General features: G+C 39.0%; 1 protein-coding gene across 1 annotated transcript in view; it reads right to left on the bottom strand.

Annotated features, from left to right (window-relative positions):
• PRKAR2B (protein kinase cAMP-dependent type II regulatory subunit beta) overlaps positions 1–18,164 on the bottom strand; it is a 104,879-nt gene that overhangs the window by 67,673 nt on the left and 19,042 nt on the right. Inside the window, exon 2 of the mRNA XM_043463046.1 lies at positions 10,864–10,899. Coding sequence (XP_043318981.1) covers positions 10,864–10,899 — 36 coding nt within the window. The remainder of the gene's footprint in view (positions 1–10,863; positions 10,900–18,164) is intronic.

Here is an 18,164-nt window from a genome sequence, read left to right as displayed (position 1 = left end):
CCGGTCCTTTCCTATCTATCTGCTAGATGGGATGCTACCCGATTCAAATCGATCTTTACTCAAGGTAACTTTTAAAGTGTTTAGTCTGCTTCAGCTTACCTTCTAACAGGATGCACAGGCTGCCTTCAGAACATACAACGATCTCTGCCTCAGAATCTCTGTCCAGGAGGAGACAACCAACCAAGAAACACCAGGACCTCTGCCTACATGGTTTAGTAATAAGAATCCCTTCTAAAAGATGTAATTCAAGAAATGATTTAACTAAAGAAACGCTCTAATTTTATTTAAATTCTAATTTAATTGCCTAGGTGATACAACCTGAATGTTTATTTTTTAATCAATAAAAATACATACTTCTAGATTACAAGCCTTTTTTTATTATTCTCATTCCAAGAATAGCTCTCAACTCTAAGAAATGTACTTAAAAATAGATTAAATTGTCCCTTTCACATAAATGTGCTGCAGAACAGAAAACCAACACTGTAACGGTTACAGAATCTGAATAAAGTGAAAATACCAAATAAAAAAGTAACTTAAAAGTAGCAGTTTATTTTTAGAAACCCACAGAGTTGAAGTTTTCAGTTTCTACTGCAGCACACCACTCTCAGCAACCTGTTGAAACTCAGCTCTGAAAATAACCCCACAGCATAAAAGTCAAGTACATTTTCTGGAGCGCCATGGGTCTGGTACCCCACCTACTTTGTGCAATGAGCATGTCAAACTACCTACATCTGCTTTTAAGTGGGAGCTACAACTTGGCATTCTCTTTTAAAATATCTAAGGAGAGGGTCAGTTCCACCTTTTCTGATGGAGGCCAGTAAAGATGACTAACATTCACAATTCCTTGAAACAAGTATAATGATATAATTATTTAAGCTGCTCAGTCTTTCAAATGAAAGGCTCTTTTCTACCATCCTGAAAACAAAACACTATTAATTTGTATTTTCATTTTTTTTAGCAATTTGATTATACTATCTTATGTTAAATAACAGCAACAAAACCAATAATCTCTGGTTTTAATGCAAAACCAAATGTAGGAAAAAATGCTGGTAGTGGTGGTGAAACCCACTTGTTAATGTTTTCAGTTGCACCATTAATTTTCAGAAAACATGATCAAATGATTAGCTAGTATAAAATACACTGCTGGGCTCTTGGTCTCAGAATGCAATGACAGTAACATTCTCCAGTAATCAGCTCCTAGAAGCAGCTGGTTCAATCTGATTAAGAGGGTTGGGGGTTAGGGGTGGGGAGGCGAAAGCTATACACACACCCATCTAAAATTAAAAGTTAAATCTTAAAAAGTGGATCAACTTATTTTTGAAATAACCATCTACAAGCACAGCTTATAATTTAGGGGAGACTGAAGTTGCTTTCTGTTTTTACCTGAAGAGCTAAAGGATGTTACATTTGAGAGAAATCTCTCCCATCTCCCCATAAATATTGACATGATGTTAATTAAGTTAATCCAAATTTGCAGTAAGGGAATTAGCTGTAAGAGATACACAGAATTATACACTTTGGTCAATTAAAATTAAGTGGGAGTGATTATCAGAGAAAATAACGTAGATACTAATAACATTCTGATTAGATTAAAATTTGACAAATTGAGCCTAAAGATATATAAAAGTTTATTTAGCACCCATTGTGCGTCAGGCACCACGCATTTTTTTTTTTTTTTTTAAACTCTGCCTAAATCTCTTCATGAATTACACCAACCTGGTTTTACAGAAGAGGGTTTAAGGAAGTTGTCCACTGTCACGCAGCTAAAAAATAATGCAACTGAAATCCTAAATTACATTTATCAGCCTCTGGCCCAGCCCAGTGCCAAACACACTGCAGGCTCTTGTTGAAAATTTGGTCAATAAATGGAAGAATGGCCTCAAATACAAGCTCTTTGCTTCTATACCTCCTGCCTTCTGTAATCATGATAAACATGAGGTTAAGGTGCTCTCACTGGGAACCTGATAGAGTTAGCCTCACAGGAAGTTTAGTTAAACAAGCATTCATAGTGAGTGAATTATAAGCAAAAGACCCTCCATCCAACTCCATCCTCATTGTTCTCTCATCCTTGGTCATCCACAAGATGCAAGACCGTCTAGACAACCAGCTTTCTCCAATTTCATCTCCATGCTTCTCTAAGCTTCCCCATTGGTCCTGGAAGGCAGAGCATGTTTACTGCTGCTCTGCCCAGCGCCTAACACCATGCCTGGTGATGCTAAGTGCTCAATAAATATCTACTCAATAGCTGACCTGTGGGACAGCCCCTGCCCCCAACCATTGTAAGAGCACCACTACTGTCAAAGGTCCTATGCCCTGCACACAGTGGGATCCAAATGATGGTGAGGGACGGCCCTGGCTCCCCCCCTGGCATCCAGACCATACGCGTGCTCCCTGCTGACGCCCTGCCTCTGAGATTCATGACATTCCGGCACCCTTGGACCAGCATCTAGCTCTGTCTTATTTCTACCCCAGTTCTGCCATAGTCACAGAACACATCAATGTCCACGGCCACCCTCAATTTTTTTCTGCTTCCTCAACCCCAATAAAACTTCATCCAATATCTACTTTAGCAATCTCACTCCACAACTGATGCACACTGGGCCCAACTCCTCTGGAATCTTAAAGCACGTGACAGCAGAGCTGACCCAATCTTCCCATCCTTCCAGGACTCCCATTTCCTTACCTCCCATTCTCATTTTTCTTTGACTTCACCCAGAAATGCCCTTTTCCCATAGCTCACTAATTAGTATGCTCATGGTTTAGTAGAGGAGAAGAGACATGTGAACAGCCACGATATCAAAACAACGTGTAAGAGTAACAGCAGCTTGGGTGCATACATAGATGGCACCTAGAAAGAAAGAAAGAGTGCTGAGAGGTGGGGTACATGTAATGGGGTGAGTTGTCGCAAGGCCAGACAAGCAAAACCCATGGAGTGTTTTCAACGTAAAGAGGCACATGGATGCCAGGAACAGAGGTAAGAATACACATGCCATGAACCAGGGCCCCCCACATACCAACATCCTACCTGTCCAAGGGTGCCACTCACGTTCAGCCTGCTCTTATAAAAATGCCCAAATGGTAAAATATACTTTTTGGTTTTTTCGTTTTAATCATCAGTTCCTCTAGATAAATGTGCAATTTCCCTTTTGAAAAGCTTCTTATGAGAACTTTCATATCTCATACAGACCACACCAAGGTCATGACACCTAAACCTCAGCATCCATAGTGAGATAACTCCAGACAGCAGGAGCTTCTAGGAGCTATTACAATTACTCAATAGTACAGCTGTGTGATACCACCCTGGCAATTTCACTACAGTTTACAAAAGGGCAGGTCTGCAATGGATTGGAGGTGAAGGGGCAGGGAGAACTGGTCCTTCCCACAGTTGTGGAGTGGTGACCTCCACTCTGATCATCCTTATAGAACAGATGCAGTCAGTTCAAATGTCCAGGCTGTCTCCTCCTGTCTGCTTCACAGGTAGCATCTAGGGGCCTGGCACACAGGGGCTCAGTGTGCTGCAGAGGCCTCCCTGCCATCTTCCAAGCACTGGGCATCTGCTGGCCCCGAGTCTGAGGACACATTCAGGAGCAGAAGGAGACGCCCCACCCGGCCCTGAACTATCGACCAAGGTTTTACTATTGCCTTTCTTTTTCCCTTCCCGGACGTCTCCAAGAGAACTTGGGAGAAATTGCAATAAAGGTCAGGAGCTAATCTCTCACTGGCCATAGGACAGTTTATCAGCACTCCTGGGCCTAACAAAAAAGAACCAGAGACAGAACACCTGCTGTGGTCCACTGGGCTGTCTTGCACTGCAAGTCAGAAGTCAGAAGCACCAGTCAGCTAGGACTGCTGGGGAGGGAGGAGGTGGGGGAGAAACTGGGGCAGAAAGGGAGCGGCACTGGCTCCAGTCACCTTCTCTGACTGGTGACGAACCCCAAGAGAGAATCCACTTTAACATAGGCCTGAGAACACGGAGAGAACAAGTGGCTTGGAACCACTCCCCAGACAAGGAGTCCAGGGCCTGTGCACTGGCCTCTCAGAGACCCCCCACCCCCTGCCAGACCCACCCTCCACCCTCCCCTCACCTCCCTGCCTGGGGCCGGAGCTCTGGTTTCATCCGGCTGCCTCCGTGGAGCTGTCTGACTCTTGACTTCAGCCCCACCCCTGGGTGTTATCTTTCTAAACAATTCTTGGTGTCCCACTGTGCAGTCTACCAGATACCTCAGACACCCTTAAATCCAGTCCAGGCTCCTGGAGGCCCCTGCCTATTCCAAAGACTCATGTGAATCTCAGGCTGAGACTGTGGAACTAAACTGGGGTGAATACTGTATCAAGTGATTTTCATGTTATTATCTACTGTTTAATCAGTGCAATCTTTTTGTGAGATAGGTATTATCTCCATTTTATACCTGGAGAAACAAAGGTACCTAAGACCAACACACACACACACACTTTTAGTAAGTGAATATATGAGTAGCAGAGTAAATACTCCAGCCTAGGTCCATCTGAAAGCAGAGCCTACACGGCCTCCCCTGGTTAAGAGAGACCCTAAACATTTTGCAGCCATGGTTTAGTTAAAGGCAGAAATAACTCGTGGCCTTCAAGCCTCTGCTGTCCATGGCCTTGAGCATCTGCTTACTTCAGGCCACAGGTGCCTGAAGGCAGAGGTCAAGTGTAGAGCACCATACTATAAAAAAGGAGTTATAATAAAAATAGCTAGCTACTAGCGATAAAGTACAGATACTGCCTTTATCTACCTGCTGAAACCCACATCATAAGCCTTAAAGACCAGCCCCACACCCTGGAAGAACTATACTTTTTCTCCTTTTCACTCTTTGGATATTGTGTACAAAGCACACGCCTGCTAGACTCTGAACTTCCTAAGGGGCCCTATCCTGCTCTTCTTGCATCTCTAGCACTATAACTGGCACAAAATAAAGGCTCAGTAACATTTGCTAAATGAATTAGTAAATTAAAGTAGGATTCTCACAGAATGCATTATCTAGTGTTTTTGACTACCGAGCTTGAAATGAGCTTCTAAGAACAAAATGTAAATATATTCATACCAGCAAATTAGTTTGAAAATACGAGAATGACCTCTGGAAGAAAATAATTTGGGGGCTAAACGCTTTCGTCAAATAACTTTAAAATGAAAACAATGAACACCAAGGCTACAAAATATTTTCAAAACAAAACAAAAGGAAGCATATGCTCCCTGAATCAAGGAAGCATATGTTCCCTGAATCAGATTCAAGATGAGATCTGAACTTCTGCTATTTCACTACTTTTCTTGGGAACTAACCATGCTCTGTTTGGGGGTGATATTACTAAGTTTTTAATGTGCCATTGTACACAGTGGGTGTGTGAGAGTCAAAGACTTAATTTCACCTCTAAATTATTCCACACACTGGTTTAGGGAAAATTAGATCTTAGCTCTGTTAAAAATATACTATAAAATTCAGTGCTCATATTATGGCTAAAAATTGAACAGTGGCTAATTCTCAACATGAGAAAAGAAAATTAGCTAATTTATAATTTGTAGTTTCATTTTCACTTCTATTTTAAGAAAAAAAAATGATGTACTAGATCAAGTGATGCTCAGTGGCTATTCATGAAAGCAATACTAAATGTCCATGCAAAGACTTCATGGTCTTCAATGGGGCATCGTGACCAGACAGTGGATGTGCCCGTACAATCTAAGAACAGGTAATGGGGGAAATGCCTCACTGTTGGGGACAACTGTCAGAACTCTAAAAAAGTAGTTTTCAAAATTTCAGGGAGCCAACTTATGAAAGACAAGAAAAGTGGAGTCATGACAATCAAATGCAATGTAAAATCCTTGAATGTGCTTGAATGAAGGAAAAAAAAAAAGACATACCAAGACAACTGAGGAAATCAGACTCTAGACTCTAGATCAGATAACAGCATTATATCAAGGTTAAATTCCCTGCATGTTATATTATGTAGAAAATGTCCTTATTCTCAGGAGATATGCATGAACTATTTATGATTCCTAAAAGGTTCAGTTAAAAAAAAATAAAAGTATGTATCTGGGCTTGTGCAAGGGAAAAAAGAAAAGAGCATATAAATGTGGCAAAATAGTAACACCTGGGAAATCTAGATAAAGGTGTTCATTGAACTACTCCTCAAACTCTTCTATAAGCTTGAGTTTTTCAAAATAAAATTCTGAGGTTAAAAAAAATACTGAGAGTTTTGACCTCCTGAGAAGGCATTGTCTCAAGATTAATGGGTCATTTCAATTTGTTTTTCAATTCAGAGCCAAAACCACAAAGGAAAACCATTAAGCTCTTTAAAAAAAACCTGCAATGTATAAACAATAAAAAGAGAGACCCATATTAAAGGATGAATATAAAATACTGTTATGACTCTTTAAGGCTTTTTTGACAGACTAAGACACAGAGTTGAGCATTTTATTGTTTTGTTCTAAACTATGTTCCAGGGGACTGACCACTAACTTTTTTGAGAGCCTAGACACGCTGCTTTACAAAAACCATCTAACTTAACCATAACAAGGTGACTATTGCTGCTATGATCTCAAAGTGAAAGACAATGAAAATAAGAAAGAAACACTCAATGAGATAAATAACTTACCTACAAATTCACACAGTAAATGGGTGGTTTGAACTCAAGTCTGTATAACTCTACATTCTAGGGTCTTTCCCATACAATATACTAGAAAAAAAAACAATGCAATAGAATTGCTGTTTGCTTTAAGTTTTATTGTTCAAAGATTTATTCAGCCACTATCTCTACTACTACCACTAATTTTAATAGTAATTAAACAATAAATGGGCTTCCCCAGGGGCTCAGTGGTAAAGAATCCGTCTGCCAAGCAAGAGACGCAGGTTTGATTCTTGGGTCAGGAAGATCCCCTGGAGAAGGAAATGGCAATCCACTCCAGTATAGTATTCTTGTCTGAGAAATCCCATGGACAGAGGAAACCTGGAGGGCTACAGTCCCTGAGGTTGCAAAGAGTCGGATATGACTTCACAACTAAACAACAACAAACAATAAATGGTATATTTCCTTTTTTTCTATCAAGAAAATAATCTTCCAAAATAAAGTCCACAAGTTTTAAGAAAACTAAACCCCAAACTGTCAGTGTTATTTCTATCAAAAGTCTAAAACAGATTATGTAGATGACTTCTGTGTATCTGAAAAGACATATTGATAAGTGATCAGAGGAGAAATGAATCATGAAAGAACAAAAGAACAAAAAAAATTTGCTTAAAAATAGGATTAAGATCATGGGAGGTTGTTTAAAAATAAGTTTATGGATAATCATATTGTAATATATAAATGTATTGAATCAACACGTTGTACATTTTAAATATACACAATGTTACTAATACATGCCTTTCATTCCTGAACCAAATGGAAAACTAGTTTATGAAACTTCTAAAAACTCTTAAAATTCTAGGAATTTTATTTGAAAACCAAGTGAAACTAATTCCTATTATTTATATAAATAAAAACCATCAGGTTTATGGGCAGGCACTGAAAACACATGAGGACAGTTCAACAGATACAGTGATATTAAAAGTATAAAAAATGACCCAAAATAATGTATCTGCTAAACACATTCTTAATATAAACAGTCCCCTCATCCTCCTAAACCATAACAAAAGAAAAAGGCATAAAAAGGAAAAATGTTTTGTTTGAAGCATTCAGGTTGAAATATCTACTTTTGACAGATGCAGTATGAATCAAAAGGCCAAAACCTCAAAGATTTAGGAAACTCAGTCAGATTAGGACTATGTATATAATAGTCCTAAACTTTCATTCAATCAAAAGTGACTGAATACCTAGCACTATCAAATTGTTTTTATTGTTGTAATGTATACACACAGTATTTATTGTAATAACTATTACTTAAAAATAGTAGTAGTAGTGTTAGTCATTCAGTCGTGCCCGACTCTTTGCGACCCCATGGACTGTAGCCCATGAGGCTCCTCTGTCCATGGGATTCTCCAGGCAAGAATATTGGAGTGGGTTGCCATTCCCTTCTTAGGTAACTTCCCAATCCGGGGATCGAACCCAGGTCTCCTGCACTGCAGGCAGATTTTTTACCATCTGAACTACAGGGAAGCCCTCATTTAAAAATAATAGAGAAATAAGAAATAAATTCTTATATCCTATACATCTGCTTGATTTTACCTGACGTAATTTTTTTCCCTTAAATTACAGGTCTCACATTACAAATTTAAATTTATAGTTTATTTCTGAAAAGTATTTCTGAACTAAAATGTCATCAAAAAAGATATCCCAATAAATATTTTTAATTATCAAATATGAATTTCTCTATTTTAAGTGGGTACCTATTTTTGTTATTTTTTGGAAATGCTATTTAAAAAGAAATTGAAGTCTATCTCTACTACTAAATTAAATTACTTTTAGCCACTAAATTAAATTTACAAAGAGAACTAACGTATTTCCTCCTCAAGATGCCTTAAGATTATTTCTGTTTACTTCTTTGTCAAAAAAGTTTTAGTGATTGTTCTTTTTATCTAAGGTAGTAAATATTTCATTTCCCTTGCCTGAAAGGCTGAAATGTGTATAAGATGCTTAGCATAGTCCCTGACCTACCAGGATACTCCATAAGCCAGTTGTCTTTTCCTCCCAATAATCAATGTCAAAGTTCATTCCTACAGTGCTCTCCAGAATGTTATATTATTAGGGTTGTAAAGAGTCGGACACAACCGAGCGACTAACCACAGCACAATACTTATACCTTTAAAGACTTTTGTAACATGGCTCTGAACTTGATATCACTTCATTTTTCTTTCAATTGCTTCCTGCTGTTTTCACATTTCCTATTACCTGTCACTCTAGGGGAAAAAAACGCAACATCTGACTTGAATGTGTATTTCTTTGCTGGGGTTCCATCTTATCTGCATTTCCAGCCAATTTTCCTGAGATACAATGGACACAGATTTAGCCGTGGTGGTAAGGGCTGAAATAATGTTGTTTCAAAATGAACCTACACTAGGACTTCCCTGGCAGTCTAGTAGTTAAGACTCCACTCAGGAACCTACTGAGCCCTGGATCTGTCAACCAATGGTACGTATACTGAACAACAAATGTTAATGGAATTTGCCCAGAAATAATGTCTCATGTCAGGCAGAAAGGGAGATAATTTATTCTAAGAGTTTTAATCACATTTCTATGGAAAGACTCTCACATCATGAAGACAAGATATCACACCACTGATTCTCTCTTATTGTTCCTCTCTGTTTTCACCACTGTTGACAAAAGACTATGTATTACACCAGAATAAGATCACTCCTGATTGCTCTACTTTGGGATAAAGTCTGATTGATGCCTTACTGACAAAAACATAATTTCTCATTCCACAAAAGGCATTATAATCTACTCTTTGTTTCCAACATTTAAAATAGATACTCCTTGACATAACAAAAAGCTCACAAGGATAAAGCAGATACCATCCCAATAGAATATATTTTCCTAATCCCTGTCTTATTCCTTATAGACCTGGTCACCACATAATAAGAGTAAATTATACCAGAACTGTTGACAAATTAAATACAAAACTCAATTTTAAAACACCTTTAATAATATAGCACATATGGAAAGGAGATAATTTTATGAAATAAATGACTCATTTGTATTGCATAAATGTCAAGATGATGTTTGAATTTTATCTTGTATTTTTCAACCAAAAAACTTAAGTTATAAATAAAAGAATGTCGTTTTTTTCAAACCAAACATGGTAGTACTTCATTTGTCCTCTATCTTTAGAGAAGAAGGTACTTCACAGAGGTGAATTTTCCAAACAATAATTTATCCATTTCAATGCCCAAACTCACTTAGGATAGAAATGCTTTCAGCTGTGTCCTGTACTTACCCACCCATGTAATGTAGGTGGTACCCAGTGTGAGTGCGTGTTAAGTCGCTTGAATCACATCTGACCCTTTGCAACCCGATGGACTATAGCCCGCCTAGCTCCTCTGCCCAGGATTTTCCAGGCAAGAACACTGGAGCGGGTTGCCACACCCTCCTCCAGGGGATCTTCCCGTCCCAGGGACTGAACCCGCCTCTCCTGCACTGCAGGCAGATTCTTTACTGCTGAGCCATGGGGGGAGTATCCAGTGTAGGGAACCAAATTTAAATTCCTGCCAATGGCTGAGGTCTCCCTCAGTGTGAATATGCAGGAGGTTACTAAGGTATCTCTAGGACACCAACAAACATAAAGCAATTTGTCCTATTCTAAATGGCTCCATGATGCCAAGTTCTTATATCTCAGTGTTATGAGTTTTCATGTCTTTATTAAAAACTATCATCCCTTGCTGTTTTGAGTCTCCTTCCCTGGTGGTTCAGACAGTAAAGAATCTGCCTGCAATGTGGAAGACCCGGGTTTGATCCCTGGGTGGGGAAGATTGCCTGGAGAAGGGAATGGCAACCCACTCCAGTATTCTTGCCTGGAGAATCCCATGGACAGAGGAGCCTGGTGGGCTACAGTCTGTGGGGTCACAAAGAGTCAGAACGACTGAGTGATTTCACTTTTACCCAAGTTCTAAATCACTTCTTCTAAACTGTGGCTGGCAAACCAGATAAACACGTAATTAGTAATTTATCAAGCGCAGAAATAAACAAATTTGGGTAAGAGTCTCCATACATTAGCCACAGTGGAATTTTAAGTTTAGCCACTCAGAGGATATTTCCATTTACTTCCTAGTTCTTGATTTTATCATATGGCTGTTTTCTGGGAAAATGACTGATAAATAAGTTATTATTCTATAGCAATTATTCTTTTCATACCTTCTTATCCAATCCATTTTTAAAATGTCACCATTAGTAAGCAAAATCCATAAGGAGACTTACCTGAGGCACGCCTTGTAAATCGGTTTATTACTGGAGCTGAAAGAGAAAAGTGGGATAATATGCTTAGATAAAATTCTAATTTATCCAAAACCCTGAAAAGGAACTAAATTGTTAATGATCCCATAAGTTAAATAGGAGAAAGATATGAATGAATAACAAGTGCTAGAAGAAATACCTAAATATATGAAAATTAAATGTTTAAATTTAATACTAGACAAGGAAATATAAATTAAAATGAATATTTCATCTGTTAAATTAGTGCCTCCAAAACTCTTTAAATGAAAATCCCTAGCTGTGTGTGGCTGAAACTACTTACCTAGTACAGTACAAATCTATATAATATTTTTATAAACAATTTGGCAATTACATGAAGTATCATAAAAGGTTTATCTCCTTTAAAAAAGTAATTCAACTTTTAAGAGAGTTATCCCAAAGAAATATTACTAGAAAAGGAAAAAGCGATTTAACAGCATCATTTTCACAGTGAAAAAATCTGGAAACAAAACTAATGCTTATGTATGCTGATATCATTATTAGGTAAAGATAGTATATTGTTGATATTCTCAGATTTAATATTTGTAGAGTTGACAATTTTTGTGTTCAACCCAAAAGTCCATGACATGCAAATCTATCTGCAGAAGGCTACAATTTCAGGCTGGGTGTGGGAGCATACTGCTCTACTGGTAAGCCCACCTTTGGCCCACTTCCCACACTCAACTCAGCTCTGTTGTTTCTTCTTGGTTTTGTTTATAACTATCTCAAGAAATGAGGTGTTTCTTTAAAGCTTTTTTTCTTGATAGAAGCAGGTAAGTTTACCGTTCATATTATATACAGAAAGAACCTCAGGTACTAACTACAGAGTGTATTTAAGTAGCAGGAAGTCATGGGTCTACTGTAATACTTTCTAATATTTCAATACTTTTAAAATAGTCATTATAAAGACGCTTTACACTATGGAAATAGGTCAAGTAAAAAAAGAAGACTAAATTTTTGTCAGCATTATGTCAAACAGCACAAAAATTACAGATGCTTAGGAATAAGTACTAGAAGAAAAGTATGTCAGGTGTTTTACACTAACGCATGCAACTATGCCTTTAAATATCAGCATCTCCACATTACTGATGACAACGTTTACAGTAAGGCTTGGCGATGCTGATTAGTTTGCTTTAGATCACACAGCCACGCTGTGGCAGAACTTGAGTATTTGAACTTAAGTACTTCTAGCACCAAAATGCTTCCCACCAAGAGCAGAAAGCAAAAATACTGACACCTGAAATCACAAAGTAATAGGTAAGTATTTCCTCCCGTATTGATCTCCACTTTTAATGAGGATTAATTCTGTGAAATAATTCACAAACCCAATTATTAAAATACTATAGTTTATAGTAAAATCATATCCTCTCAAATGATCAAGATACAAAATTTCCACTATTTACATACCAAATTAATTCAGCCATATAGCTGCAAAATCACAAATCACTTAAATAAAAATCTTTCATCAGATAAACTGTAGCTATATTTTAGATATCACACACACACAAAAATGTCCACCAGTTTTCTTGGATAGTTTCCAACCTCTTTTTCACAACTCCTTCAGAACCTAGTCTAAAGGAAGCCTCCCCAGGCCAGCCATAAGAACGGGAAAGGAAAGAGTGCAAAAAACTTCAACCACAAGAATGCAGAATAGACAGTGCAGGCTGACCAGAGCAAGATGAAGATAAAAAGCATATCTCAGCTCTGGGGTGAAAACACAGCAGATACTCTGCCTCCTGCTCCAGCCTCTCCTCTAGACAATGAAGTCACAGCATAACTAGCTTCTGGTTTGAAATTCTGGGATGTCTTTGTTCCCTTGGGGTCCCTCAGGTTTGTGTGTCTTTCTGAAGTGTTGGAGGCAGAGACAGATTTTCAAGGAAGTGACACTGCCTTCTGGGAGGTGTACTTTAAGTTTGTGGGGCAATTTTTTCAACCGTCTTAATAATTCAGAGGACATCTTTGAGATTTGACAGATGATGTACAGGACAGTTCTATACCACAAAGTACTGTCCTAAATGCCACAACTTTCATGCTTTCACATATCCAACTGGACATTCATGTTGGCAAGCAAGTCAACTTACAACCATCTGAGACTAGATTCCAACACTGCTTACTATTTAAGTGCAGGGCTTCCCTGGTGGCTCAGTGGTAAAGAATGCACCCGCCAATGCAGGAGACACAGGTTTGATCCCTGGTCCAGGAAGACCCCCACATGCTGCGGAGCAACTAACCTCATGCAATACAATTACTGAGCCTGTGTTCTAGAGCCCGGGACTCAACAACAAGAGAAGCCACCACAACGAGAAGCCTGCATACTGCAACTCAGAGCAGCTCCTGCTTGCTGCAACTAGAGAAAAGCCCAGCCCATGCAGCAACGAAGACCCACCCGGCACAGCCAAAAGATAAATAAATAAGATTATTTTTAAAAATATATACAATTATTAGATGCAGTTTTAATATATATAAAATTTTCTGCAACACAAATACAACATAAATCAAAGGAATTGGGTGCATTTCTGGTATTTTGTTTTGTTTGGAATTATATTAACATTCGTTCATCATTTCAAAAAATCATGTCACTACTATAATTGGGGTATCTGAATGGCCAGTAGAATACACCTGATTAGACTACATTTGCAGCTTTCATATTCTTCATGATTCTACAAGTAAGTGGGAGAATCTAACTATGTCTCCCTGTGTACATGTAACCACAAGCCTACCGCAACACATTACTATAAATTACTTGCCTTTGTTTCTCCTTTATATTTTCGCTAGAAACTATGTAAAATTTTAAATTATGGGTAGAGAGGTTCTATGACAATGACTTCTGTGTCCCACAGTAAACGGGGCACGAGACTGGGTAGTTAAAAAGATGGGTGTACCAAGCCTATATTATGCAATTGTCAAAGTAAACACTAGGTTTTGACAAAATTACCAAAAATCCAATCCCTCATAACCATATCCCTTCATATCCACTTGCAGAGATAAAACACAAGTGTTTCCTACATCAGCTCTTGGCAAACCAACAGTAACCTTCACAATTTTTCTTTTTTTCCAGTCCAGCAGCCAAAATAGGGAAGAAGGTTGAGATTCAGGGTGGAGGCCTCGCTGGAAGTAGAGCAATGTGCCTCTGGGCAAGGTGTGCCGGGTGTTTTCTCTCACAGGAACCCAAATACAGGGAAGAGGAGCAGGAGGAAGGTGAGGAAGGACGCACGGCTGGGCACCAACAAGGGTCAGGAGGCGTGGGCTCCACTGTGAGCGAGCCCCATGGCCTTCCAGGAAACCGTGGATGAATCGTGTAACTTTGAGCTAAATTCTCAACTTTAAAAATATGCAAGGCAAGTTCTGCCCTCCTTAATTCAAGAGGGTTTTTAAGTAAAAATAAACATCTTTGAAAGTGCCAGAAAAGGCAGAGGAACCAGAGATCAAATTGCCAACATCCGCTGGATCATCAAAAAAGCAAGGGAGTTCCAGAAAACCATCTATTTCTGCTTTATTGACTATGCCAAAGCCTTTGACTGTGGGGATCACAATAAACTGTGGAAAACTCTGAAAGAGATGGGAATACCAGACCACCTGACCTGTCTCTTGAGAAACCTATATACAGGTCAGGAAGCAACAGTTAGAACTAGATATGGAACAACAGACTGGTTCCAAATAGGAAAAGGAGTACGTCAAGGCTGTATATTGTCACCCTGCTTATTTAACTTATATGCAGAGTACATCATGAGAAACACTGGGCTGGAAGAAGCACAAGCTGGAATCAAGATTGCCAGGAGAAATACTAATAACCTCAGATATGCAGATGACACTTTTATGGCAGACAGTGAAGAGGAACTAAAAAGCCTCTTGATGAAAGTGAAAGAGGAGAGTGAAAAATTTGGCTTAAAGTTCAACATTCAGAAAACTAAGATCATGGCATCTGGTCTCATCACTTCATGGGAAATAGATGGGTAAACAGTGGAAACAGTGTCAGACTTTATTTTTTGGGGCTCCAAAATCACTGCAGATGGTGATTGCAGCCATGAAATTAAAAGACACTTTCTCCTTGGAAGCAAAGTTATGATCAACCTAGATAGCATATTAAAAAGCAGAAACATTACTTTGTCAACAAAGGTCCATTTAGTCAAGGCTATGGTTTTTCCAGTGGTCATGTATGGATGTGAGAGTTGGACTGTGAAGAAAGCTGAAGCACCGAAGAATTGATGCTTTTGAACTGTGGTGTTGGAGAAGACTCTTGAGAGTCCCTTGGACTGCAAGGAGATTCAACCAGTCCATCCTAAAGGAGATCCGTCCTGGGTGTTCACTGGAAGGGCTGATGCTGAAGCTGAAACTCCAATACTTGGTGGCCACCTCATGTGGAGAGTTGACTCATTGGAAAAGACCCTGATGCTGGGAGGGATTGGTGGCAGGAGGAGAAGGGGACGACAGAGGATGAGATGGCTGGATGGCATCACCAACTTGATGGACATGAGTTTGAGTAAACTCCGGAAGTTGGTGATGGACAGGGAGGCCTGGCGTGCTGCGATGCATGGGGTCACAGAGTCGGACACGACTGAGCCACTGAACTGAACTGAACTGATGAACTATAAATTCCTATTCAAATATAAAAGATTGATGTTTATTTATTGTAAGCTAATATTACCAATTTTAACATTACCATTTTTTAAATATACAAAGTAAAGAGCAGAACAAATTCACACAAAAGTTAACAGATGATGTTTTAAAATTTGCTAAGTCAAAATAGGTTTTCACAGACTCTTGGTTTCCACTTTTAGATTTTCTTATTCTATGGATCCCTGATAGCTCAGTTGGTAAAGAATCTGCCTGTAATGCAGGAGACCCTGGTTTGACTCCTGGGTCGGGAAGATCCGCTGGAGAAGGGATAGGCTACCCACTCCAGTAATCTTGGGCTTCCCTTGTGGTTTAGCTGATAAAGAATGCACCCTGCAATGTGCGAGACCTGGGTTTGATCCCTGGGTTGGGAAGATCCCCTGGAGAAGGGAAAGGCTACCCACTCCAGTATTCTGGCCTGGAGAATTCCATGGACTGTATAGTCCATGGGGTCACAAAGAGTGGGACATGAGTGAGTGACTTTCACTTTCACTTTCCTATTCTATGGATATTCCGGGAGTGTATTTATACACACACACACACACACACACACACACACACACACACACCCATATTAGGAGAATATAGAAGGAAAAATATAGCAAATGTACTATCTGCCTAGAGAAACAAACAAATATGATTTAAGAATATACTAAATGCCTCTAACGTTTGAAACAGATATAACCTATGATCTTAATGAATCCTCAAGGGATAATACAGAAATGTTTATATAGGTTTGACTTTCTTCCAAGTACCATTCCAGCAGAATACTGAGAGTCCTGTGTTCCTATGAATATCTTCATGCTTATCTAACCAGAGATTCTGTCAGTTTCCAAATTAGATGGATCTTAATTCCTCCACCCCCAGGAGACAAAGAAGTGTAGCTGATTCAAGTCGTCTTTAATCCTGGAGCATCCTTACAAGAAAAACGCTCTATTACTTGAGATGGCTGAATAAGCCTCTCTATTCCTAGCAGGGAAAACAACCTCCCACACCTGTGACTCCCCACCAGTGCCAGCGCGCCCTGCTTATCTTCTCACTTCTTTTTGCCTGAAGCCCAAGATAAGCAGTGCCTGGCAGATAAGAGGCACTGAATCAACAGCTGTGGGTGAATCCATCAACTCTGTGAAGTAAACAGAGCAAATCTCCTTGTCCCACTTACGCTGCTGTTCATCGGATGTGGATGCTGGGCACTGGGAATGTGACAGAGTCCTTGCCTCTGAAGAGCTTGACCAAGTCGGGAGGTATTTTCAAATACTATGGCTGCAAGGGCTTACACCACACAAGCAGCTACACTAACAGGAAAATTTAGGTAAAAGAGAAATTTCACAGAAAACTAGAAAACTCAAGAAATTCTATGAAAACAAATGCAGTCAACTGAAAGCATGAACCAAGGAGTTTGGCCTTCAAAAAGAAAAGCCAGGTTGATAGTCATACAGATAGTTTGCATGTCTGAGCATAATGCTGGGAAAGAAGTCCCATCCAAGTAAAGAAATAAGAGCCCTGAGTTGTGATTTATGGTCATTAAACACACACACACACACACACACACACACAGCCACCCTATCTATACTGTAGACACACTGGTTAAATACTTTTTGCAGAAAAGAGTTCATGTACCCTGAAGTAAGACGTACACAACAGTCTTGGAGTCAGCACAATAATTAACATCCCCAGCCTCATGAGTCACCTTTTCTAGAATAAACATTTTCCAAATCTGCTCTCTAAATAAAAGATTCTAGAAATTATGTCAACTGAAACCATGTTAGGTAATTATTTTTGACAGAATAAATACTTGGCTCAGAATAAATTTCTCTTATGCCTGAGCTATAAGGCTTACCTTTGAAGGAAGGAAAATTTAACTTTTTTAAAAGATCAACAGCAACAAAAGCAAATAAACAACAAAACCTGAAATACTGTGCTAATTAACCGAACAAACACAATTTTCAAACTTCTTTGTACATGCTTACTTTCTGACATTGCAGAGGACCACTTATTTATTTTCTGTGTCTTTGTTAAAGCCACGTCCCCTCAAAGTACTTCTGATCAGACATGATGGGAACTGTTTGAGAAGCAAGTGTTTGAGGGACCAGTTTTCTTTTTCCTTTTTGATTATATAGTGTGAGATTTAGCTGTCCTATCTACCCATATACATGGAGCATGGCTGGAGTATGGCAGAATGAGATGAAATACAGACATGTAGTTTTTTTTAAAATGCCACCTTTAAGGACCACTAAAGAGATGCACAGTCTCATTCTTTCTATTCACAAAGCAAACTCCTTAAAATATAACTGATATTCTAAAATACCAAGGTAATAGAATATAACTACTACCCTAGGGGAAAAAACACCCTTCATTTACTTTTGCTTATGAATGAACTTGATTCTCCACTTTTTAATTCATGAGGACTTTACCAAAAATGCCCTCTTAGGACCAGAAAGAAAAATTTAGCTTCAGCTACAAAAGTCTTAAGGTAGCTAAGCTTATAAAGCCACATGCAGAGTTGATGTAATAACAATGTCCAGAAAGAGGCTCCCAAAACTTTAAGGATTTTGAAATGTGGGCTCTGAAGAAAAACTGGAGATGGGAAAAGCCATTGTCAAAACTACATCAATGCAATCTGTTTCTGCATATGCTAAAACTGTCTCTTCTAA

This window comes from Cervus canadensis, chromosome 3, assembly GCF_019320065.1.
Source record: "Cervus canadensis isolate Bull #8, Minnesota chromosome 3, ASM1932006v1, whole genome shotgun sequence".
Lineage (NCBI taxonomy): Eukaryota > Metazoa > Chordata > Mammalia > Artiodactyla > Cervidae > Cervus > Cervus canadensis.
This window is presented reverse-complemented; position numbering and strand designations above follow the sequence as displayed.